General features: G+C 43.9%; 1 protein-coding gene and 1 pseudogene across 6 annotated transcripts in view; one reads left to right on the top strand and one right to left on the bottom strand.

Annotated features, from left to right (window-relative positions):
* TRIP4 (thyroid hormone receptor interactor 4) overlaps positions 1-22,344 on the bottom strand; it is a 100,003-nt gene that overhangs the window by 45,935 nt on the left and 31,724 nt on the right. For 4 of the 5 annotated variants that reach the window (XM_008268896.5, XM_089310541.1, XM_002718101.6 and 1 more), the window contains 5 exons: positions 20,148-20,317; positions 18,046-18,179; positions 9,784-9,996; positions 7,232-7,310; positions 1,818-1,947 (listed from right to left, as the gene is read on the bottom strand). In XM_008268896.5, coding sequence (XP_008267118.2) covers positions 1,818-1,947; positions 7,232-7,310; positions 9,784-9,996; positions 18,046-18,179; positions 20,148-20,172 — 581 coding nt within the window. In that variant the 5' untranslated portion in view covers positions 20,173-20,317. The remainder of the gene's footprint in view (positions 1-1,817; positions 1,948-7,231; positions 7,311-9,783; positions 9,997-18,045; positions 18,180-20,147; positions 20,318-22,344) is intronic. The other variant, XM_017347963.4, reaches the window with a different exon arrangement.
* Positions 14,373-17,363, top strand: LOC100352348 (nucleophosmin-like; annotated as a pseudogene). Its single transcript, XR_016218247.1, has 2 exons — positions 14,373-16,248; positions 17,103-17,363. The product of XR_016218247.1 is annotated as a nucleophosmin-like (transcript).

Here is a 22,344-nt window from a genome sequence, read left to right as displayed (position 1 = left end):
GAGAGCTGGACTGGATTTCAGGACATTTTGATACCGATTATTGAATCAGAAAAGAAATGTAGTGTAGGGCCAGCACCGTGGCTCACTTGGCTAATCCTCCACCTGCGGCGCCGGCACCCCAGGTTCTAGTCCCGGTCAGGGCACCGGATTCTGTCCCGGTTGCTCCTCTTCCAGTCCAGCTCTCTGCTGTGGCCGGAAGTGCAGTGGAGGATGGCCTAAGTGCTTGGGCCCTGCACCCGCATGGGAGACCAGGAGGAAGCTCCTGGCTCCTGGCTTCAGACTGGCGCAGCACGCCGGCCTTAGCGGCCATTTGGGGGGTGAACCAACGGAAGGAAGACCTTTCTCTCTGTCTCTCTCTCTTTCACTGTCTAACTCTGCCTGTCAAAATAAATAAATAAATAAATAAATAAATAAATAAAAGAAATGTAGTATCAAAGGGAGAGAAAGGGGACGGCACTGTGGTGTAGTGGGTACAGCTACCACCCGCAGTACCAGCATCCCATATGGGTGCTGGTTCAAGTCCCAGCTGCTCCACTTCCAATTCTGCTGTCTGCTGTGGCCTGGGAAAGCAGTGGAAGATGGCCCAGGTCTTTGGGCTTCTGCACCTGCCTGGGCGACCTGGAGGGAGGCTCTTGGCTCCTAGTTCCGGATCGGCTTTGCTCTGACAGTTGCAGCCATTAGGGGAGTAAACCAGCAGATGGAATACCTCTTTCTTTCTGCCTCTGCCTCTCTATAAGTCTGCCTGTCAAATAAATGGATAAATCTTAAAAAAAAAAAAAAAAAAGGGAAAGGGAAGAGTAAATCAAGCTTTCTTAGGGCATGACATTATCTAGGCTCTCCCAGAGGCAATTATCAAATTCCCTAACTTGGTAGTTAGTGAATGGTAGGGTCTATAGTATAGCAGTGTGTCCCAAAATGGTGTTTCGGTCAGTGACAGACCACATACACATACAATGGTGGTCCATAAGACTGTAACACAGCCAAAAAATTCCTATCACCTAATGACACTGAAGCCATTGTAATGTGACAGCATAAAGTATTACTCACATATCTATAAATCTACTATACTGCCAGTCATGTAAAAATATAGCACATACAATTAGGTAGAATATATAATGCTTGATAATAAACAATATTACTATATTATCTATTTATATCATCATACTTTTATAATTAGAGTATTGCTTCAACGAAGAAAAAAAGTTTATCATACAACAGTACGCCACGTTAAGTCTGAAGCAGATTCATACATCTTATGAGTGCTGTGTCTCTTGATTGCATCATTTCTTCTTGTGCTCCATTTTTGTTGTTTTGCACATCCTGGCCCCATATGTAATACACTGTACCATATATATATATATATATATATTCCATATGGTCTAGATGTATAATAGACTATATCATCTAGGTTTGTGTAAGTACACTCCATGATGTTCATGCAATGATGCAACTGCCTAATGATGCATTTTCAAACTATACCCCTCTAGTTAAGGGATGCTTAACTATCTGTGTTGATTGAATGAATGAATGACTGCAAATGGAACAAGTGTGGAATTCTGTCAACCCAAATCAGCTGTCCAGGGATTACATCAGCATTTTTGCCAAGAATCAAAAAATGCTACATGATGGGATTTTCTTGGTGGGAGCCTATCTTAATGAAACATGGATTAAAAAATAAGAGGTAGGCCTGCTAAGTAAAACATCCAGCACGTTTGCTGAAAACCCTTTCACACACCACCTTTGGTATCAAGTATCAAAACAATATTTTAATGGCCAGAATCTGTGGACTAGTGGTAGCGTCTGTTACTCTGTCATACCTAGTTCTGTCAAACTCCAACAGTTTATCCTTATGCTTGATAGCCTTCTCCAGACCAGACTTAATGCGTAATTCTTGATGAGGAAGAAGGTCTTGGGAAGAGATGTCCATCTTTACAGAGTTGTCTGCCCCTGAAATTCAATATGGAAATCAAAGGTGTCAGCCAAACAAATTAGTTGCATTAATGTGCAGCAAAGAACAAAATATCTACATGTCTCATTCTGGCCAGATGGCCTGAGATACTCATTTCAATGGAAAAGAAACAATCACACAGGCTAGGCCTTACCTGGAAAACATCAAGTAGTGTTTGGCACATAATCAGTTCTCAATAAATATTAGGGTCCTTTTCTTCCCTTTTAGAAATTTGGATTGGGGCTGGTGTTGTGGCAGAGTGGGTTAAGCTGCTGCTTGGGATGATAGCATCCCATGGTGAAAAGCTGAACTGAGTGCCAGCTGCTCCACTTCTGATCCAGCTCCCTGCTAATGTGCCTGGGATAGCGTAGGATGATGGTCCAAAGGCCACCCATAAGGGAGACTACAATAGAGTGCCTGGCTCCTGGATTTGGCCTGGCCCAGCTCTGGCAGTTGCAGCCATTTGGGAGAGTGAACCAGCAGATGACAGCTCTCTCTCCCTTTCAAATAAGTAAATTTTTTAAAAAAATTTGACCACAAAGATTAACCAACATTAACAACACAGCATAAACAAAACAAAGATTAACAACACAGCATAAAAATGCCTTATAAAAGTGTTTTGCCTAGAGTTTAGGGTGCTTTCATCCTATATCAGAGTGTGACTGGCTTCTGACTCCAGCTTACTGCCAACGCAGATTCTGGCGGAGCCAGCGCTGTGGTGTAACAGGTTAAGCTGCCGCCTGCAACTCCGGCATCCCATATAGGTGCCGATTCAAGTATCAGCTGTTCCACTTCCCATCCAGCTCCCTGCTAATGCACCTGGGAAAACTATGGAGGACGGCCCAAATGCTTGGGCCCCTGCATCCTGGTAAGAGACTCAGAAGTTGTTCCTGGCTCCTGACTTTGGCCTAGCCCAGCCCCAGCTATGTGGATGTTTGGGGAGTGAACTAGCAGATAGAAGATCTGTCTGTCTCTAACTCTGCCTTTCAAATAAATAAAATAAATCTTAAAAAAAAAAATTGCAGACCCTGGGAAGCAGTGATGGCTCAAGTAACTGGTTTTCCTCCACCCATGCGGGAGAACTAGATTGAGTGGCTAGCTCCTGGCTTCAGATTGACCCAGCCTGGAATGTTGTGGGCATGTGAAGAATGAACTAACAGATGGGGGCTCTTGCTGGCTGTGTTTCTTTCCACCTCTCAAATGAAAATGAGAAAAATTTCAAGAGAAGGGCATAAGTGAATAATTAACGAGCACCTAGTAGATGATACTAAGAAACAATATAAACCATATTATTTAATTCTTACAATAGCCCTGTAAGACAGTTTGTATTATCTTTGCTTTACACATGTGGATACTGGAGTTCAGAAATGATAATAAATTTACTGAGTTCATTCAGTTAGGAATTAGAAAGTAGAAACACGGCTGGTGCTGTGGTGTACTGGGTTAAACAGTTTCCTATGGCACCAGCATCCCATATGGGTGCCAGTTCCAGTCCCAGCTATTCTACTTCCGATCTAGCTCCCTGTTGATGTATCCGGGAGGACAGATGGCCTAAGTCCTAAGCCCCTGCCACCCCTGTGGGACATCCAGATGAAGCTCCTGGCTCCTTACTTTGGTCTGGCCCAGCCCTGGCTGATGAGGTCATTTGGGGAATGAATCAGCAGATGGAAGATCTCTGTCTCAGCCTTTCTTTCTGTAACTCTGCCTTTTGAATAAAATAAATAATTTTTTTTTTTTTTTTTTTTTATTTTTTTTTTTTTTTTTTATTTTTTTTATTTTTGACAGGCAGAGTGGACAGTGAGAGAGAGACAGAGAGGGAAAGGTCTTCCTTTGCCGTTGGTTCACCCTCCAATGGCCGCCGCTGCAGCCGGCGCACCGCGCTGATCCGATGGCAGGAGCCAGGATCCAGGTGCTTTTCCTGGTCTCCCATGGGGTGCAGGGCCCAAGCACCTGGGCCATCCTCCACTGCACTCCCTGGCCATAGCAGAGAGCTGGCCTGGAAGAGGGGCAACCGGGACAGAATCCGGCGCCCCAACCGGGACTAGAACCCGGTGTGCCGGCGCCGCAAGGTGGAGGATTAGCCTATTGAGCCACGGCGCCGGCTCAAAATAAATAATTTTTTAAAGATTTATTGGGGCCGGCGCTGTGGAGTAGCAGGTAAAGCCGCCGCCGCAGTGCTAGCATCCCATATGTGTGCCAGTTAGAGTCCCGGCTGCTCCACTTCTGAGCCAGCTCTCTGCTATGGCCTGGAAAGGAGCACAAGATGGCCCAAGTCCTTGGGCCCCTGCACACACATAGGAGAACCGGAAGAAGCCCCTGGCTTCTGGCTTCAGATTGGCCCAGCTCCAGAAATTGCAGCCATTTGGGGAGTGAGCCGGTGGATAGAGGACCCCTATCTCTCTCTCTTTCTCTCTCGGCCTCTGCTTCTCTGTAATTCTGCTTTTCAAATAAATCTAAAAACAAACAAACAAACAAACAAACAAAAAAACAAAACAGGCCAGCACCGTGGCTCACTAGGCTAATTCTCCACCTGCGGCACCAGCACTCTGGGTTCTAGTCCCGGTTGGGGCGCCGGATTCTGTCCCAGTTGCTCCTCTTCCAGTCCAGCTCTCTGCTGTGGCCCGGGAAGGCAGTGGAGGATGGCCCAAGTGCTTGGGCCCTGCACCTGCATTGGAAACCAGGGGGACGCGCCTGGCTCCTGGCTTCAATTCGGCGCAGTGCGCCGGGTGTAGAGGCCATTTGGGGAGTGAACCAACGGAAGGAAGACCTTTCTCTCTGTCTCTCTCTCTCTCTCTGTCTAATTCTGCCTGTCAAAAACAAACAAACAAAAAACCTGCAATTATAACAAATCAAGTTAAAAGGCTGTTTTTAGCCACTAAAAATAAATATGAATAATATATAGCAATATAGAAACTTAGTTGTGAAATATTAACTGAAAAAATGGAATCATAAAGTTTACACTTTGTGATTGCCATTTTATAATGCTAACCAATCTGTCTATATAAAACAAAAACAGGGTGGTATTTGGTACAGCAATGAAGAAGGCTTTTGAGATGCCTACATCCCATGTCATGATCCTGTGTTTGAGTTCTGACACCACAACTGCTTCTAGCTTCCTATTAACGCACATGCTATGAGACAGTCTGTCACTGACCAAGTGGCTGGGTCCCTGCTACCTACATGGGAGACCTAGTGTGAGACCGTTCCTGGCTGTTATGGGAAACTGGGGAGCAAACCAGTAGATGGTATATCTCTCCCTTGTCTGTCTTTCTCTCTTTCAAATAAATAAACAAATAAAAATAAAAAAAAAAAACAAGTTTGAACTAAGGTAAAACAAATTAAAATATTTGCCTAAGTAGGACATAAGGACTATATTGTTTTTCTTTTTATCCTTATTTGGGGCTGGCATTGTGGCATATCAGGTAAAGTCACCACCTGCAACACCAGCATCCCATATGGGTACCAGTTCATGTCCCAGCTGCTCCACTTCCAATCCAGCCCTCTGCTAATGGCCTAGGAAAAGCAGCAGAGGATGGTGCAAGTACTTGGGCCCCAACCACCCACGTGGGAGACCTGGATGGAGTTCCAGGCTTCTGGCTTCAACCTGGCCTAACACTGGTCATTGTAGCCATCTGGAGAGTGAGCCAGCAGACAGAAGATTTCTCTCTCTCTCCCTCTCTCTCTGTAATTTGGACTTTAAAAGTAAATAAATAAATCTTTTTAAAAATCCTATTTATTTATTTGAAAGGCAGAGTGAAAGAGAGACAGAGAGGTCTCCCACATGGGTAGCAGGGCACCAGATACTTGGATCATCACATGCTGCTTTCTCAGATGCATTAGCAGGAAGCTAGATCAGAAGCAGAGCTTCTAGAACTGAAAATCAGCACTGAAATGGGATGCTGGCCTCACAAACTGTGACTTAACCAGCTACACCACAACACTGGCCCCTAAAAATATCCTTAACTACTTTTGTTAGGTGTTTTTCAAGTATAAAAGATTTAAGAGAGTTAATGTCTTATCAGTTCTAAGAAATGAACATCATTACTATACTACCAACTAAATTATAGATGGATTTTACACTTCTCTCATCACTCTCATTTCTCTATTCTAGTATCCAGTTCAGGATCCACATCACATTTAGTTGTCATTTCTCCTTAGTCTACTCCAATCTGTGACATTTCTTCAGTATTATCTTTCATGATCTTGTCAATCTCTCATTATTAAATTTTCATCCAACAATTTCAGCATCCATTATTGCCTATAGCAATTACTACTGTGATATTCTACTGGTCATTTTTCTATTATCCTCACGTCTCCTACTTTATTTATCAGACTTCTTCTCAAAGAAAGAGTGGTCCCTTCTTCCCAAATGCTTAGTGCATTCAGTCACTCATTTATATGAAGATGGTCTTGTGAATGTTAACTCTATTCTTTGGTTCATAATCTAATACCATAATTATCTATTTTGTTGTTCAGTGTGATATAGTCTTAACTTTTTTTTTTTTTTTTTGACAGGCAGAGTAGACAGTGAGAGAGAGAAAAAGAGAGAAAGGTCTTCCTTTTGCCATTGGTTCACCCTCCAATGGCCGCTGTGGCCGGCACACCATGCTGATCCGAAGCCAGGAGCCAGGTGCTTCTTCCTGGTCTCCCATGCAGGTGCAGGGCCCAAGCTCTTGGGCCATCCTCCACTGCACTCCCGGGCCAAAGCAGAGAGCTAGACTGGAAGAGGGGCAACCAGGACAGAATCTGGCGCCCCAACCAGAACCGGGGGTGCCGGCGCTGCAGGTGGAGGGTTAGCCTATTGAGCCATGGCGCCGGCCAGCCTTCTTAACTTTCTAAAACATACACGCTTTGCCTAGGTTTTTTCTTTTCAATCTGTCATCATTCCTTGCACCTGATCATTCTATTCCAGAATGAGCCCTAGTAAATAACTGACTTAGCTGTTTCTGACCCTGCTGGGAGCTGAAAGTGCTAACTTGGCTACTCCATCTAACTGTTAAACTGGGCTCATCACATCTATGATACTGTATTTTTGTGGCCTTACATGAAAAGAATCTGTACTGCAAGTAAAAGCTACTCCCCAAAATGTGTGATCTTGGGTCTGCATTAAACATAGAATCCATGTTCATAAAAAAATAATAAAATAATAAACAAAACACAAATGCTTATAGAATAAAAATAGGTAAATTGCATCTTGCACACTAAGATATAGGAAAGAAAAATAATCAAAAATACAAGGAACACCCATCACCATAGTGATCTAATCAAAATACTGCTGCTTACCTGACATTAGCTTCTTCAGTAGTTTCTGGCTCTTGTTTGAGTCACGCTGTAAAATATCCCTTTCTTCATGAGTACATACCTGTAGTAACAAGAATAAGACACACTATACGGTTTTCTTGATTTAGCGTTAAAAGTAATCTCAAATTCCATATTAGACGTAACAATAAAATAGTGACTGTTGGTGCTTTTTCATCCAAACACACCAAAACATCTATATCCAGCTGAGTTTTGCCCTATCTTTCCATTTCTCTCTTTTGTAACAAGCCATATAAAAACTTATTTCACTGTAAGCCTCCCTGAATGATTTGAATGTTTTTTTTTAAAAAAAAAGTTTAACCTGATTTCAAAGGAAAAATATTTGCCACTGTTGAGAATAAAGAAAAGTATATTTTTTTTAGAAAAAAAAAAGTCTCTTAGTTTTAATCATGAAACCCAATTGGTCAAGAGGAATTATAAGCAGATGTCTTATTAGAATCAGAAAAAGCAGGGGCCAGAACCGTGGCTCACTTGGCTAATCATCCACCTGTGGAGCCAGCATCCCATATGGGCGCCGGTCTCTAGCCCCAGTTGCTCCTCTTCCAGTCTAGCTCTCTGCTGTAGCCTGGGAAGGCAGTGGAAGACGGCCCAAGTGCTTGGGCACCTGTACCCACGTGGGAGACCAGGAGGAGGCACCTGACTCCTGCCTTCGGATCGGCGTATCTCCGGCCATAGCGGCCATTTGGGGGGTGAACCAACAGAAGGAAGACTTTTCTCTCTGTCTCTCTCTGTCTAACTCTATCTGTCAAATAAATTAAAAAAAAAAAAAAAAAAAAAAGAATCAGAAAAAGCAGCAAGGGGCCAGGGCCGGCGCTGTGGCACAGTGGGTTAAAAGCCCTGGCCTGAAGCGCAGGCATCCCATATGGGCACCAGTTCTAGTCCTGGCTGCTCCTCTTCCCATCCAGCTCTCTGCTATGGCCTGGGAAAGCAGTAGAAGATGGCCCAAGTCCTTGGTCCCCTGCACTGATGTGGGAGACTCGGAATAAGCTCTTGGCTCCTGGCTTCAGATCACTGCAACTCCGGCCATTGTGGCCATCTGGGGAGTGAACCAATGGATGGAAGACCTCTCTCTCTCTCTCTTTCTCTCTCTCTCTCTCTCTCCTCTCTCTGTGTAACTCTGACTTTCAAATAAATAAAATAAATCTTGAGCCGGAGCCGTGGCTCAATAGGCTAATCCTCCACCTTGCGGCGCCGGCACACCGGGTTCTAGTCCCGGTTGGGGCACCGGATTCTGTCCCGGTTGCCCCTCTTCCAGGCCAGCTCTCTGCTATGGCCAGGGAGTGCAGTGGAGGATGGCCCAGGTGCTTGGGCCCTGCACCCCATGGGAGACCAGGAAAAGCACCTGGCTCCTGGCTCCTGCCATCGGATCAGCGCGGTGCGCCGGCTGCAGCGGCGGCCATTGGAGGGTGATCCAACGGCAAAGGAAGACCTTTCTCTCTCTGTCTCTCTCTCACTGTCCACTCTGCCTGTCAAAAAAAAAAAAAAAAAAAAAAAAATCTTATAAGGAAAAAGAAAAGGCAGCAAATTACAGTGCCACTAGTGAGAATCAGTCTAGACCTTAAACTATGTATATTTTGTTTCTTTGCCTTAAACATCACCTACCTATAAAATATTGACTCTATTAAGCAGAGAAGATGCTCTGTTTATTGTAAAATCACTGCAATTGTAAAAAAGGGGGCTGAGAGGGGGCTATACTGAGCCTATAAAATTGCAAGACCTCAAGACCTCCCTGCTTTCCATTACTGTTTCTTGAACTGAAGGATTCAATGTACCTAGGAGAAGGCACTGCACTTCCCAGCAATAGCTCAATGGCACAGAAAGCTCCTGCCATAGCTATGGGTCCTTCTCTATTGAATGCTTCCTATGGGAGGAGATTTACTTGGTTTTAAAAAATTTGTTTCGGTAGACACTATTTTTCAGGTCATCCACTGTCTATCAGCTTATTCTGAGTATATGGGAAAATTAAGGGCGCCATCAGAGAAGAAGAGAAAAAAAAAGCAACATAAAATGGATGCCTTTACCAATAGCAAATGCCATTCCTTCTGCGAGCCAATTCAACTGGTTGAATGAGCTAGACAGGTCATTAGGGGTTTACTGCTGCATTCTTGAGGTCATTCTCTCAGACAAGGCAGAGCTACAACTAAGTGGTATTCTGGAAACAGAAGTTATAACCTGAGGATTATGCCACAGTAGCTCTGTTCCCCAAGGGATTTGAGCCACATCTGAAGACTTGATCAAAAATTTTTGACGTTTCAAGCCCTAGGGTTTTTCTGAATTAAAGTTAATCTGATACAAGCCTTGAGTTCCTCAACAATGGATACTCTCAAAACCCTCATCACCACAGGCCTCAGTACTAGGATATAATCTTGGATTTCTGAGTGATCAAATCTCTGATACTAGAGTTCACTGGACATCTTAAGGAAGTAATTTACAAAGAAAAAAGAGAAATTACGAGGGATCTGAGTGTCCACGTGTGTTAGCACAAAGCATAGTGAAATATAAAAGAAACAATTTACCAGAGAGCCACAGAACAAGCAGGGGCCAGAACCCTCTTGTTCACAGACAATACGCCCGCAGATCAGACAGTTATTGATGAGTTTGTGTTTCTGGCCCAGGCAATCACAAGGGTGGCGACCAGGGAGCAGGACTGCAAGCTTGTCTTGTCCCTCTCTGGTGTACAAATTGACAAACTTTGTCTTCTTCTTTACAGAGTTGCTGTTCTCTTGTGCCTAATTGTACAAAGACAACAGAGTATCACTGAATAATTAATGACAATGAACCAAGTCAAAGGGATGAGGGAACCTCAGTTTTGTTCAATAACATCTTAAATACTACCCAAGCACCATGAAAGGAGGAAGGGAGAGGGAGAAATACAAACTGCTTATAATCAAGGGTCTAAAGGAAAGGTTATACTCTAGGGAAACTAGTTCATTAATTGCTTTGCTTTTTCTGCTAGTAGCTCTCAGTCCTTACTAAGGCTGGTTAAAGGTAAATATCGAGGCCGGCGCCGCAGCTCAATAGGCTAATCCTCCACCTAGCGGCGCCGGCACACCAGGTTCTAGTCCTTGTTGGGGCCCGGATTCTGTCCCGGTTGCCCCTCTTCCAGGCCAGCTCTCTGCTGTGGCCTGGGAAGGCAGTGGAGGATGGCCCAAGTGCTTGGGCCCTGCACCCCATGGGAGACCAGGAGAAGCACCTGGCTCCTGCCTTCGGATCAGCACGGTGCACCAGCCGCAGCGCACCAGCTGCGGCGGCCATTGGAGGGTGAACCAACAGCAAAGGAAGACCTTTCTCTCTGTCTCTCTCTCACTGTCCACTCTGCCTGTCCAAAAAAAAAAAAGGTAAATATCGGCCAGTGCCGCGGCTCACTAATCCTCCGTCTGCAGCGCCAGCACCCCGGGTTCTAGTCCCGGTTGGGGCACCGGATTCTGTCCTGGTTGCTCCTCTTCCAGTCCAGCTCTCTGCTGTGGCCCGGGAGTGCAGTGAGGGTGGCCCAAGTGCTTGGGCCCTGCACCTGCATGGGAGACCAGGAAGAAGCACCTGGCTCCTGGCTTCAGATCGGCGCAGCATGCCAGCCTCAGTGCGCCGGCCTTAGCGTTCACTTGGGGGGTGAACCAACGGAAAAAGGAAGACCTTTCTCTGTCTGTCTCTCTCTCACTGTCTAATTCTGCCTGTCAAAAAATAAATTAAAAAAAAGGAAAGGTAAATATAGCAGTCAAAGCTATTTATAGTAAGACTCAGTTAGTAGAATGTGAAATTAAAAGAGAAGCTTATTTTGCCACAAAAAAATTGATATCCATATAGTTTTTTTATAATGTACATTTTCCATGTACTTTTTGAGATTCCATATATAGAACAAACAAATTGGAGATTGTAAGAACATAGAATGCCTCTAAAAACAGATCATACTCATAGATTTGTAAATATGGACAATAAATAATAAAAATCAGTAAGAAATTTACTCAACCAGGTATCAAAAAAAAAAAATGATTAACACACTAGGAAAATGGACAAAAGACCTAAATAAGAACTTCATAAAAAAAAGTTATCCAAATGACACATTGCAAGGAACTTGGGAAACCAGGATGGAATTCCTGGCTCTTCCTGGCTCTTGGCTTCAGGCTGACCCCATCCAAGCTGTTGTGGCAATCTAGGGGTATAAACCAGCAGACACAGGATCTTTCTCTCCCTCCGTCCCTTTTTCAAATAAATTAACTATTTATTTAAAAAAAGGACCAAGTTACATTAAGATACTTGAAGGATTGAGAGTTGTGCTTTGATGAGGTCTCTTTTTAAATATAGACAGATAAATAGGCAGGTAGATAGATTTACTTATTTATTTGAAGGGCAGAGTGACAGAGAGGGAGAGGGTGAGAGGGTGGGAGGGATGGAGAAAAAAAATCTACCATCTGCTTCACTCTACAAATGCTCACCAGCCAGGGCTAGGCCAGGCTAAAGCCAGGAGCCAGGATCACCATCTCAGTCTCCCACATAGGTGGCAGGAACCCAAGTACTTGGGCCATCAGTGCTGCTTCCCAGGCGTATTACCCAGGCAGGATGGGAAGTGGAGCAGCCGGGACTTGAAGGCGCTTTGATATGGAATGTGGATGTCATAAGCAGCAGCATAACTTGCTGTGCCACAATGCCCACCATCTTTTTAAAAAAAGATTTAGTTATTTGAAAGGCAGAGTGATAATGAGAGAGGGAGAGAGGGACAGCAGGAGGGGAGGGGAGGGGAGGGGAGGGCAGGGAAGGGGATGGGAGGGGAGGGGAGACCCTCTATCCACTTCCTTCTCATTGTGCTTAGAATAAAATCCAGGGGCTGGTGATACGGTTAAGTCATCCCATATGGGTGCTGGTTTGAGCCCCAGCTGCTCCCCATCTGATCTAGCTCCCTGCTAATCACCTGGAAAAGCAGTGGAGGATGGCTCAAGCCCTTGTGCCCCTGCACCCACGTGGGAGACCCAGAAGAAGCTCCTGGCTTCTGGCTCCTGGCTCCTGGCTCCTGGCTTCGGATCGGCACAGCTCCGGCCGTAGCGGCCATCTGGGGGAATGAACAAGCGGACGGAAGACCTCTCTCTCTGTCTCTACCTCTCTCTGCAACTCTGTCTTTCAAATAAATAAAATAAATCTTTAAAAAGAAAATAGACTACTAAGATTCACAACAAAATCATGACAAGTCACCTACAGGGTGCCAGGACTGGGAACTACAGCCTTGAAACCTTCTTACTACAGATACTACCGATCCCTTGTGGTGAGGCAGTGGCCTGTGCACAGCAGCTGTGTTTAGCAGCAGCCAATGGCCAGGAGTAGCTGCTCCCCTCATTCTGGGACAACCATAAGTATCTCAGGCATAACTTCTGCAGGGAATTGACTATCACTAGGTATAGAAAACAAGTAGAATTCTGACTTCACCTCATAAATTCTATATTGTTGTGTTTTTTAAAGCTTTATTTATTTATTTATTTATTTGAAAGTCAGATTTACAGAGAGAAAAGGAGAGGCAGAGAGAGAGAGAGGTCTTCCATCTACTGGTTCACTCCCCAGTTGACTGCAATGGCTGGAGCTGTGCTGATCAGAAGCCAGGAGGCAAGAGCTTCTTCTGGGGTCTCCCACGTGGGTGCAGGGGCCTAAGGACTTGGGCCATCTTCTACTGCTTTCCCAGGCCAGCAGAGAGCTGGACTGGAAGTGGAGCAGCCAGGACTCGAATTGGTGCCCATATGGGATGCTGGCACTGCAGGCGGTGGCTTTACCCGCTAAGCCACAGCACCGGCTCCTTTTTTTTTTTTTTAATAGAAATGTACCCCCAAAACCTTATTAAATTGTGTATCTTTTCTCTTTATTCTTATATTTGAAAGGCAGAGTAATGGAGAAAGAGTTTCCATCCCCCAAATGCCTGCAATAGCCCCCACCTAGAGCCAAAGCCAGAGCCCAGAATTCAACCCAGTTCTCCCACGAGAGTGGCAGGAACCCAGTCACTTGAGTCATCACCACTGCCTCTAAGGGTCTGCATTAGCAAGAAAGTAGCTAGAAGCAGGTATCAACTACAGGCACTCAATGACATCTTAATCACTAAGCCAAATTACTTTATTATCTTAATCACTCCTGGAGAACTATTTTATCAGTTGAATGATATTACATCAAATAATCTTTTTTTCTACACCAGATCATCAGGTCATGTCAATTTTTCAAAACTGTACATAACATTGTATAGAACATAAGAGTTTCTTCTTATTCCTGACTACTTCCTAGAGTTCTTCCATCCACTGGTTCACTCACCAAATGACCTCAATGGCCAGAGCTAGGCAAGGGTGAAGCCAGGAGCTTAGAACTGCATCTGAGTCTTCGACATGGGTGGCAGGGACCCAAGTACTTAATCCAACTTCTGCTGCCTGCCAAAGCACATTAGCAGGGAGCTAGATCAGATGTGGAGCAGCTGGGACCCAAACTGCTGCTCTGATACAGGATGCTGGCATCACAAGCAGCAGCTTAGTTTTTTTTTTTTTTTTTTTAACATTTTATTTATTTGAAAAGCAGAGTGACAGAGACAGAAGGAGAGAAAGACACATAGACAATAGACTGAAAGAGAAAAAGAGAGAGAACGAGAGAATTTTCCATCTGTTGGTTCACTCCCCAAATGGCTGCAATGGCTAGAGCTGGGCCAGGCTGAAGCCAGGAGCTAGGAACTCCATTTGTGTCTCCCACATGGGTGGCAGGAACCCAAGTACTTGGACCATCTTCTGCTGCTTTCCCAGGCACAGAGCAGGGAGCTGAATTGGAAGTGGAGAAGCTGCACTACAATGCCAGCACTAATGAAATTCTTATTTTAATGTAAGTTTATCACCACTGAGTATTTTATTTATAAAAAAAATTTTTTTATTTGACAGATAGAGTTAGACAGTGAGAGGCAGAGAGAGAAAGAAAGGTCTTCCATCTGCTGGTTCATTCCCCAGTTGGCCGCAATGGCCAGAGCTGCACCGATCCGAAGCCAGGAGCCAGGAGCTTCTTCCGGGTCTCCCATGTGAGTGCAGGGGGCCAAGGACTTGGCCATCCTCCACTGCTTTCCCAGGCCATAGCAGAGAGCTGGATTAGAAGTGGAGCAGCTGGGACTGAACTGGTGCCCATATGGGATGCTGGTGCCGCAGGTGGAGGATAATCAAGTGAGCCATGGTGCTGGCTATTTAAAAAATCTTTGACGATTATATAGAAAACATCTCTATGATTTAAAGTATATATTTTTGCAAACTATTTATATATTTATTTATCTTATTTGAAGGGGAAAGAAACAGATTGAGAGAGAAAGAGAGAAAGAGGGATCTTTCATCCACTGGTGCTGAAACTGTAAGAAAATCCAGGTAAATAGATCAACTAATAGTGTTAAGACTGCATCCTGCTATACTCTCTTACCTATGCCTCCATGGCAACCGGGCAGTTCCCAGTGATAGATATATTTTCTGCCAGTGAGTGGGTCCAGTAGGGCTGACAGATTTTCTGTTGGGTAACTCCTTAGCTAATGGCCACTATCGTGTAACCCCATCCGAAAGAGCCAGCCTTTGTGGACTGCTGCTGCTGGGTTCTGGACACCTATGCTGCTGCTGTTGCTGCTGCCTAAATGAAGAATGTCCCATCTGCCTACAGCTCCACAAGTGTTCTTTCAGTTCCCAGCCCTGCATGCCTCAACACCCCAATCAGTCTGACAACTGGTTCAATTCCCCAGTTGGCTACAACAGTCAGGGCTGGGTCAGGCTGAAATCAGGAGCCTGGAAGTCTATCTGGGTCTCCCACATGGCTGTCAGAGACCCAAGTACTTTGGTCATCTTCTACCACGTTCTCAGGTGCACGAGCAGGGAGTTCAATCAGATATGGGATGCTGGGCGTTGCAATCAGCAACTTAACCTGCTGTCCCACAATGCCAGTCTCCATTTTTTTCTTTTTCTGTAACATAACATTATTTTGCAAACAGTTTTCCATGTTTTTTATATGGTGATTACACTCAGAATTTTTGAGTCGCTACTCTTACATCTTAGCTATTAACTATTCTCTTCTTTTGGGAAATGTAGTTTATCAAATTGCCATGCTTATAAATATGTTTGGTTATCCTAAAGGGCCATTGTAAGAGTCAAAAGAGAATGTGCCCTGGCGTGATTCCGTCCTGCATGGCTGTTCTTTGCAGCAGTGGGCGTCTAATCTCCATCCGCTTTCTCTCCCACCCAAGTTCGTCCCTCCATGTCACAGAAGATTCGATGGACATGGACATGAGCCCCTTGAGGACCCAGAACTATCTTTTTGGTTGTGAACTAAAGGCTGACAAAGATTATCACTTTAAAGTGGACAATGATGAAAATGAGCACCAGTTATCTTTAAGAACGGTCAGTTTAGGCGCTGGTGCAAAGGATGAACTGCACGTTGTTGAAGCAGAGGCAATGAATTACGAAGGCAGCCCAATTAAGGTCACACTGGCAACTTTGAAAATGTCTGTACAGCCAACGGTTTCCCTTGAGGGGCTTTGAAATAACATCACCTGCGGTCTTAAGGCTGAAGTGTGGTTCAGGGCCTGTGCATATTAGTGGACAGCACTTAGTAGCTGTGGAGGAAGATGCAGAGTTAGAAGATGAAGAGGAAGAGGATGGGAAGCTATTAAGTATATCTGGAAAACGATCTGCCCCAGAGGTGGCAGCAAGGTACCACAGAAAAAAGTAAAGCTTGTTGCTGAAGAAGACGATGAAGATGACGATGACGATGATGATGAAGATGATGAGGAGGAGGAGGAGTGAAAGAAAAGTTCCAGTGAAGAAATCTATACGAGATACCCCAGCCAAAAATGTACAGAAATCAAACCAGAATGGGAAAGACTCAAAACCATCAACACCAAGATTAAAAGGTCAAGAATCCTTCAAAAAAACAGGAAAAAACTCCTACAACACCAAAAGGACCTAGTTCTGTAGGAGACATCAAAGCAAAAATGCAAGCAAGTATAGAAAAAGGTGGTTCTCACCGGCGCCGCGGCTCACTAGGCTAATCCTCCGCCTTGCGGCGCCGGCACACCAGGTTCTAGTCCCGGTCGGGGCACCGGATTCTGTCCCGGTTGCCCCTCTTCCAGGCCAGCTCTCTGCTGTGGCCAGGGAGTGCAGTGGAGGATGGCCCAAGTGCTTGGGCCCTGCACTGTCGCTCCCCCTCTTCACGGAGGAATGACACTAGACCCTGCACTGTTCTTTTGTCTGCTCGGCTCTCCCCGGGTTTACTGCTGGTCCTTCCCGGGTTGGCTACCGATCCTTCCACCTCCGTGGAAGGGCGGTGCCCCCTGCCACTTTCCCCACTTCTGCGGGGGAGCGGCACACCGCCGGCCAGCTCTCTCGGGGGCTGCTCAGATGTTATTCGGATGTTCCCCTTAGATGTTCCTGGTGCATGTTGTCTCTCTCCTCCTTTATAGTCCTCTTCAACCAATCCCAACTCTGCTACCCACACGCCGAGTACGCTGCTCTCCTCCAATCAGGAGCAGGATCAGCTCCTGCAGGTTACTGGTCGAACTGGAGGCAGCTGTGTAAAAGCTGTTTACTCCTCTCCCAGCGCCATATTGTGGGAGAGCAGATGCATAGAATAAGTCTTAATTCCAGTAACTTAGTCTAGTCCGAGTTGCTCCCCACACTGCATCCCATGGGAGACCAGGATAAGTACCTGGCCTCTGCCATCGGATCAGCGCGGAATGCCAGCCGCGGCAGTCATTGGAGGGTGAACCAACGGCAAACGAAGACCTTTCTCTCTGTCTCTCTCTCTCACTGTCCACTCTGCCTGTCAAAAAAAAATAATAATAATAATAAAAAAAAAGAAAAAGAAAAAGGTGGTTCTCTTCCCAAAGTGGAAGCCAAATTCATCAATTATGTGAAGAATTGCTTCCGGATGACTGACCAGGAGGCTATTCAAGATCTTTGGCAGTGGAGGAAGCCTCTTTAAAAAAATAGTTTAAACAGTTCGTTAAAATTTTCCGTCTTATTTCATTTCTGTAACAGTTGATATCTGGCTGTCCTTTTTATAATGCAGAGTGGTAACTTTCCCTACCGTGTTTGATAAATGTTGTCCAGGTTCCATTGCCAAGAACGTGTTGTCCAAAATACCTTTTTAGTTTTTAAAGAAGGAACTCCACCCTTTGCTTGGTTTTAAGTACGTATGGAATGTTACGATAGGACACAGTAGTAGCAGTGGTCAGACATGAAATGGTGGGGAGACAAATATATATGTGAAATAAACTCAGTATTTTAATAAAATAGAAAAAAAAGAGAATGTGAAAAAGCTGAATGAAGATGATAGTGGTGGTAGCAGAGGAAAAGGAAGCAGATTCAAAATAAGAAAAGCCATAATAAACAGGTAGAACTGTGCATTCTTTGAGTATAAACCCACACAAAAAAGATTGGAGTTGAAACCTGGAGCACTTCATTAAATATTTTCCCTCTTATTTCTCTCTCAATCTCATCTCTAAGCAAAAATCCCCTTCTAATACTTATCTACGCAGGCTGTCAAAAACAATCTACCATACAGAAAGCAGTAAGTCATCATTATCACTTTCTTTCCCTAAAATCCATGCTTGTGTTGAAGAATTGTCATTCTACACTAATTTGTTTTTTTTTCATGGATTTTTTCATAGAAAACTTATTTAATAAATATAAATTTCTAAAGTACAATTTTTGGATTATTCTACACTAATTTGTACATTTTGCTCTCTGAAATATATTAGTCACTTTCCCTTTTCCATAAGCTAGAAAGAGTTTGATTCCATAAGTACTTACCTTGGCCAAATCAAAAGGTGTTTTGACCTCTACAGTTGTGTCAGGCTCAGCAAACGCAGGAACTTCCTGTTTGTTTCTCCCTTTCCGGCGACTGCGCTTTAACTGGTCTCCTGATTTTTGACCATCTAGTATTTCTATAAAGAACAAAAGTACAAACACAGATTAATAGCACGATTCACTTGTGAACTTCTTTAGCTAATAACAGAAGGCTATGTTTAATATTTAGAGTCAAGATATGAAATTAGGCAGATTTTGGGGGCCGGCATCCCACATAGGCGCCGGTTCTAGTCCCGGTTGCTCCTCTTCCAGTCCAGCTCTCTGCTGTGGCCCGGGAGTGCAGTGGAGGATGGCCCAAGAGCTTGGGCTCCTGCACCCGCATGGGAGACCAAGAGAAGCACCTGGCTTCTGGCTTCAGATTGGCACAGTGCCGGCTGTAGTGGCCATTTGGGGGGTGAACCAATGGAAGCAAGACCTTTCTGTCTCTCTCACTGTCTATAACTCTACCTATCAAATTAAAAAAAAAATTAGGCAGATTTTTAATTAATTATCTTTTTCTTCTCATGTCATAATTAAATTTAAACCATCATTTTTGAGATTGTAATCGGGGTCAGCGTTGTGGTGTAGCAGGTAAAGCTGTCGCCTGCAATGCTGGCATCTTATGTGGGCAATGGTTCATGTTCTGGCTGCTCTACTTTCAAACTAGATCCCTGCTAATGGCCTAGGAAAAGCAGTGGAAGATAGCCCAACTATTTGGGCCCCTGCCACCCGTATGAGAGACTTGGATGAAGTTTCTGGCCACTCGTTTTGGACTGGCCCAGCCTGACCATCGCAGCCATCTATGAAGTGAACCAGCAAATGAAAGATCTCTCTGCCTCTCCTCTCTCTGTAACTTCTCCAAAATAAATTTTAAAATCTTAATTTAAAAAAAAGATAGTCAATGATAAAGAAGTCAACAAAATAGTACTGGCTGTGATTCAGAAGCTAAATTAAAATCTGATATTTTAGATTATATAACAATAATAATGGCCATGGATCATTTAACTCAGTGTTCATCTTTTATATTGTTTAGTCACTTTTAATTGCTTTTTCTACTATAATTTGTCAACATCTTATTTTCAATCAGGTGTATACATAATTGAGGAATATTTCTTTAATCCAAGAATGAATAGCCTACATTTCTTCTGAAGCTACATTTGTGTTTGCAAACAGATATTTGATGATATTTTCCAAGCTGAAAAAGTCTAAATTAGAATAAAATTCATTAAAGATGAGACAAAGTTGAACTGAAAATATGTATACACAATTATGCTTAAGTTAGCTGTAAACAAATACAGGATGGGGGCCGGCGCTGTGGCGTAGCGGGTAAAGCAGCTGCCTGCAGTGCCTGCATCCCATATGGGCACCAGTTCAAGACCTGGCTGCTCCACTTCCCATCCAGCTCTCTGCTATGGCCTGGGAAAGCAACAGAAGATGGCCCAAGTCCTTGGCCCCTGCACCTGCATGGGAAGAACCGGAGGAAGCTCCTGGCTCCTATCTTTAGATCAGCGCAGCTCCAGCCATTGTGGCCAATTGGGGAGTGAACCAGCGGATGGAAGACCTCTGTCTCTCTGCCTCTCCTTCTCTCTGTGTATTCTGACTTTCAAATAAATAAATAAATCTTAAAAAAAAAAATACAGATGGGGACCGGCGCTGTGGCGCAGTAGGTTAACACCCTGGCCTGAAGTGCCGGCATCCCATGTGGGCGCCGGTTCGAGACCCGGCTACTCCACTTCCTGTCCAGCTCTCTGCTATGGCCCGGGATAGCAGTGGAGGATGGCCCAAGTCCTTGGGCCCCTGCACCCACGTGGGGGACTGAAAGAAGCTCCTGGCTCCTGGCTTTGCGGCCATCTGGAGAGTGAACCATCGGATGGAAGACCTCTTTCTCTCTCTGCCTCTCCTCTCTCTGTGTAACTCTGATTTTCAAATAAATAAAATAAATCTTAAAAAAAAAAGTTTCAGAGTTTGGAGCATTTAAAAAAAAATACAGATGGTAGAAAATAAGTCCTTTAAATCTGCTCATTTACCAGTAATATTTCAACCTTTATTTAATTACATTAACTTACCATCTTTTTTGAAGGACTGCTGCATAGGATCAGAAATCAGCTCCTGATCATTTTTCTGCCATTTATTTATAAGTTCTTCTATGAATTGACCTTTTGGGCCCTCATTTCCCTGGAGTAGATCAGTAACATATTCTCGAATCTCTTCGGCACTCTCAATTGACAGAACATACCTCAGGAGACAAAGATACAAGTTGCTGAAACAAGACTAGTGTATAATACATTTTCAATAATCACAATAGAGATGAAGGTAGTAAAATTAATGCATTAATCTATTAGAGAGCTAAGTACTATGCTAGATGCCAGGGACATAAATTTGATTAGGGCAAAGCCCCCATCTCAAGTAGTAGAAAATCTATCCTTCATATGTATTTAGCCATTAACTGTTTCTCTGTATGTCTGGAATCTAATCAGTCTTCTGAAAGATTGTGGGGCTGACCTTAACACAAGAAAATTTTCTATAACTGCACATCTGCAGTCATAATATGTTACTGGAAACAATATGAATCACTTAATCTCTATATTGAAACATCTAAATTTTCTCTTATTTTTGCAAAAGATATAAAATACACTACAACCTAATTAGTTAATGATTCAACATTATTAAAAACTGTGGAGGGCATTTGGCACAGCAGTTAAGACACAGCCTGGGACACCTGAGTGCCCTGTCACCGCGCCTGGTACCTGGTTAATGCACACAGCAGGTAATGGCCTAAGTACTTGGATCCCTGCCACACAAGAGGGAGACCTGGGAAGAGTTCCAGGCTCCTGGCTTTGGCCTGAACTAGCCCCAGCAGGCATTTCAGGAGTGAACCAGTGGATGGAAAATCTCACTTCTACTTTGCCTTTCAAAAAATAAAAATAAAAAAAAATTCTTTTTAAAAAGATTTATTTATTTATTTGAAAAGCAGAGTTACAGAGAGGCAGAGGCAGAAACAGAGAGAGACAGAGAAGTCTTCCATCTGCTGGTTCACTCCCCAAATAGCCACAATGGCCAGAGCTGAGCCAATCCAAAAGTAGGAGCCAGGAGCTTCTTCTGGCTCTCCCACAGAGAAAGGACAGAGAGAGAGGGAAGGAGAAAGATCTTCCATCCACTGGTTCATTCTCCAAACAGCTGCAATGGCAGGGCTGTGCCAGGTCAAGGCCAGGAGCCTGTGATTATATCACCAGGGAGCTGCTTTGGAAGTGGAGCAGGAGGGTGTCCAACCAGCACCCACAGGGGAAGCAAGCATTGCAAGGGGCAGCTTAATCCTTTACACCACAATGCCAGCCCCAATTCCCCTAGTGTGAACTGTTCTAAAAAACTCACAACTCTAAGGGATGTCAAGAGATCATTTAACCTTAACCCTGGAGTTTTCAAACCACCAGTTAAGTACAAAGATTTCTAGAAATATTTTGAATAAATATAATTTTAACTGTTTAACAGTATAATAAAGAACAAGTTCATCCAAATATGTTTTATAGCAAATCTTAACAAAACAGAATTAACCCAAACTGTGGGGCAAATTTTAGTTTGCTAACTCTTGTGTACACATCTTAATATCTTATAAATATGTGACTGATTAGGAAGTTAATATATCTGTACTATTTTTTAAATTCAGGCCACTCACAAAATTGTTCAGGTTAGCACCCTGAGTAATTCTCAATTAGATGCTAGGCAAGGCACAGGCATCGCTTTCATCCTGGTAGAACAGCCTGTTGTGCAATAACTAGTGAACACCCAGTAAGTTCAAGGAATATGATACTATTGGTGGCTCTGGTGCTTATTATAAATTCTGAATCCTTCTCACCTAACTTGTATTTATGATTAAAGACGATAGCAAGTGTTTACCCAGATTTGGGTGCTTCAACTTTAAAACAAATTTCTTATCACTCCACTTTCAAATGGTGTGGATAAGCCTGAGTCTCCAAAATGAGCTATTCAACCACGATGTATAAGAGCCAGAATTTTCTTGACACTGTGTAATCAAGCAAAATCTAACTGGATTCCGAGATGAAGAATACATCTCTGAGGTTCATGCCTACCCTATTTCACACTGTTGAGTCACCAAAAATGGCCTCAATCTTTATATATAACAAGTGATTTTATATTACATATGATAACTTTGCATTTACTTATATTCACAAAAGTCATTTTTCTGTTCTGTTGTAAAAATCTCATTATTCCATTTGACAACATTACACAACTAAAAAAAAGTGT

Source organism: Oryctolagus cuniculus, chromosome 12 (assembly GCF_051225735.1).
Source record: "Oryctolagus cuniculus isolate XC-2025 breed Fujian yellow rabbit chromosome 12, ASM5122573v1, whole genome shotgun sequence".
NCBI lineage: Eukaryota > Metazoa > Chordata > Mammalia > Lagomorpha > Leporidae > Oryctolagus > Oryctolagus cuniculus.
Note: the sequence above shows the minus strand (reverse complement) of the source record. Positions and strands in the feature narration are given on the sequence as shown.